At 34.6% G+C, this 3210-nt stretch overlaps 1 protein-coding gene across 1 annotated transcript; it reads left to right on the top strand.

The window, feature by feature from the left end:
- Positions 1-300: 300 nt before the first annotated feature.
- LOC120170211 lies at positions 301-885 on the top strand. The gene is made up of 2 exons (XM_039178189.1): positions 301-420; positions 526-885. Exons 1-2 carry the CDS (start codon positions 301-303, stop codon positions 883-885), a joined length of 480 nt encoding a protein of 159 aa, XP_039034120.1.
- Positions 886-3210: the final 2325 nt, after the last annotated feature.

The following is a 3210-nucleotide window of genomic DNA, read 5'->3' as shown; positions in this document are numbered from 1 at the left end:
AAATATGTTGAATTGTATATCAAGGAGATAGTGTGACTACATGGTATTCCAATCTCAATAGTTTCTGATAGATATTCCAGATTTACTTCGAGATTTTGGAAGTCTTTGTAAGGAGCTTTGGGTACCCGATTAAGTTTTAGCACTGTTTTTCATCCTCAAATTGATGGCCAATCAGAACGAACAATTCAGATTCTAGAAGATATGTTGAGAGCGTGTGTGATCGAGTTCTCTGGATCATGGGAAAAGTATTTTCCGCTGGTGGAATTTGCATATAATAACAGTTATTAATCAAGTATCAAGATGGCACCGTATGAGGCATTGTATGGAAGGAAGTGTCGAACGCCACATAATTTGTATGAATTGAAAGATCTGGAGGTTTATGGTCCAGACTTGATGAAAGAAGTTAAAGAAAAGGTTCAGGTGATCCAGCACAACCTTAAAGTTGCCTCAGACAAACAAAAATCTTAAGCGGATTTGAAAAGGAAAGAAATTGAATTCCAAGTAGGCGACAAGGTTTTTCTGAAGGTATCACTTTGGAAGAAAGTACTTCGTTTTAGGCGTAAAGGAAAACTCAGTCCAAGGTTTATTGGACCCTATGAAGTTCTGAAAAGAGTTGGACCAGTGGCATATCAATTAGCGTTACTGCCAGAGATGAAAAAGATCCACAATGTCTTTCATGTGTCTATGCTTCTGCATTATCGATCAGATCCTACGCACATTATAACTCCGGATGAGATAGAAATTCAATCTGACCTAACTTATAAGGAAGAACCAGTGCAGATTCTAGCATATGAGAACAAGCAGTTAATGAACAAGACGATTCCACTAGTTAAGGTTCTTTGGAGAAATCATAAAGTGGAAGAAGATACTTGGGAACCTGAATAAGATATGAAGAAGCAATATCCCCACCTCTTTGTGCAATGAAAATTCGAGGATGAATTTTCTTGAGGGGGAGATTTGTAACATCTCAATCATCGAGTCAGTGACCAGAATGTAAGAATTTTAAACTCAATTATTGAATTAGAATAATTTGATAAATTCAAGGATTTATGGTGGAATTTCTGTGTAGGGCTTGATAGTAATTTTGGATTAGTGGAAAGGGCATTATGGTATTTTCATGTTAAAGGATAATTATCTCATTTATTAAGGGATAAGCACATGGAAAGGGGGAAAGTCTGGAACCTAGTTCTTGTTCTCTTCTTTGTGCCGCGAACTCCTCCCTCAAAGGTAAGTTTTGTAAATTTGTTGGTTCCTTCAATTTTTGGTTTGGTATTAAAAGCTTGGGTGTTATATAAGATTAAGGAAAACTTGAATAGGATTAAAACAACAAGAGGAGTAAATTAGAAATGGAATTGTAAAATGGGTTTTGAAATGAATATTTGATTTGGTGTAGTTTATGGAGTTTTAGTGATGAACTTGACTTGTCAATAAGCAAACTAAAGAATTGGGAGTAATAGAAATGATTAATAACTTCGTTGAAAACATGATATGATTTTTAGATGTAAGAGTTTTAGTGAGATTTTGTATGTTTAAGAGTAGTAAATGAAGATAAGTTGGTTTGGATGTAAAAGGTTAAGTTTGAAGGCTTAATGAGTGATAAAAGTAAGAGATTTAGGAAGTTTTGATTTTCAAAATGGAAATAGCAATTTTGGGCATGGAGTATCGGTACTGGAAGAACAATATCGATACTTAAAGGCAAAATTAGTGGAATTCGAATTATTGTATCGATACTGGTTGAAGAGGGTATCTATACTGAGTTGGGAGTATCGATTCCAAGGGTATAGTATCGATACCATTTTCAAGATAAATTTCCAGAACGTCAAAATGGTATCGGTACGTAGGGGGTAACGATACCATTTAAGGGAAGTATCGGTACTGTAGTGGTAGTACCGATACTACTAAGCATGAAATGAGAAATTAAGTGTTTTTTCTACATAAGTTATTATGACTGGTTATAAGTGATTCGAAGTATGATATTGATTTTCGATTCGTTTGTGTAGTTGAACATAATCAACTTACGTCATCTCGACATTATAAGTTTCAATCAAAAGTATTAAGGACTTTGTTAGAACTTCAATGAGGCAAAGGTGAGTGCAACTTCTCAATTTCGTATTAGAATTAGGGAAGGCTTGCGATGAGCCAACCTCAGTGTTTTCGATCGAAAACTTTACAAATTCTTTTATGTTATATTTACAATGTTTTATTCAACTTATATTATGTAAGCTATGTATATGATTATATGTATATTGTAACACCCCTGACCCGTACCCGACCCAGATACAGATCCGAGGTGTCACATTGGACTTTTCAAAACATATGAAAATTCACAATAGTCATATATTTAAAATTTGTTATCCTAATCAAGATAAAGAATTATAACCACTCTAAATACAAAACCATTTCATATAAAATCTTAATAATTTACTTAATATCCAAAAGTAACATTTTACAAAAACTTATCAGAGCATTTCAATTTAAAAGTATAATACATGCCCACAATATACAAAATGAACAAAAACCTACGTTTAGTTTTTTCTGATCTGATCTTCAGAAGTGTACGCTATCCTTCGCCCTAATCAATCTTCAGTTTTCATCAAACCTACGCATGAGAAACACATACTAAGTTGATGACTTAGTGATGCAATACTAATAGTGCTAATTGTCCGCGATTTGTGAGTACTAAATATAGGTGCGGAAATATGTGCAAATATACACAATCGAATAAGTAACACAGTGATGGGTGAGTATCGTATCCACAGGGATTGGAGAGATCTTGAGTAACTTTATGCACTATTCTAAAGTAACTAAGTATAGCTAATGATATTCACAAATGAGAATGTTGTGGTAAAATGGATGGAGATTTCGTGACAAATTAAATTATGTTTAGTGCAAACAAATGGAAATGCAAAGGCAATATAAAATGTAAATAATGGATTTGATTATCAGGACTTTAGACTTCCTCACACGACAAGCTACTATGGGAATGAGTGATAGGAGTCACTAAGGAAAATTTAAGTCCACTCCTCAGAATGATCTTACTTCTATGCCTAATCTGCCCGACAGAGTCTACTAGGGTGCCCTATGCTATCTCTAGTAACGGACATGACAGAGTGAAGATGCCTTGCCAAAACCGGTTAGCATAAACCTCTACAGTGATCCTATTGGTCCAGATAACAGGATATGTCTCGGCAATACCTTTTTGCGACAGCA

The sequence above is a fragment of the Hibiscus syriacus genome, unplaced genomic scaffold, assembly GCF_006381635.1.
Source record: "Hibiscus syriacus cultivar Baekdansim isolate YM2019G1 unplaced genomic scaffold, ASM638163v2 tig00111774_pilon, whole genome shotgun sequence".
NCBI classification, from domain to species: Eukaryota; Viridiplantae; Streptophyta; class Magnoliopsida; order Malvales; family Malvaceae; genus Hibiscus; species Hibiscus syriacus.
This window is presented reverse-complemented; position numbering and strand designations above follow the sequence as displayed.

Coding starts and splice junctions, on each gene's coding strand:
- LOC120170211 (XM_039178189.1), top strand. CDS start 301: ATGGCACCGTATGAGGCATTGTATGGAAGGAAGTGTCGAACGCCACAT. Junction 421..525: donor AAGTTAAAGAAAAGGTTCAG/GTGATCCAGCAC, acceptor GTTTTTCTGAAG/GTATCACTTTGGAAGAAAGT.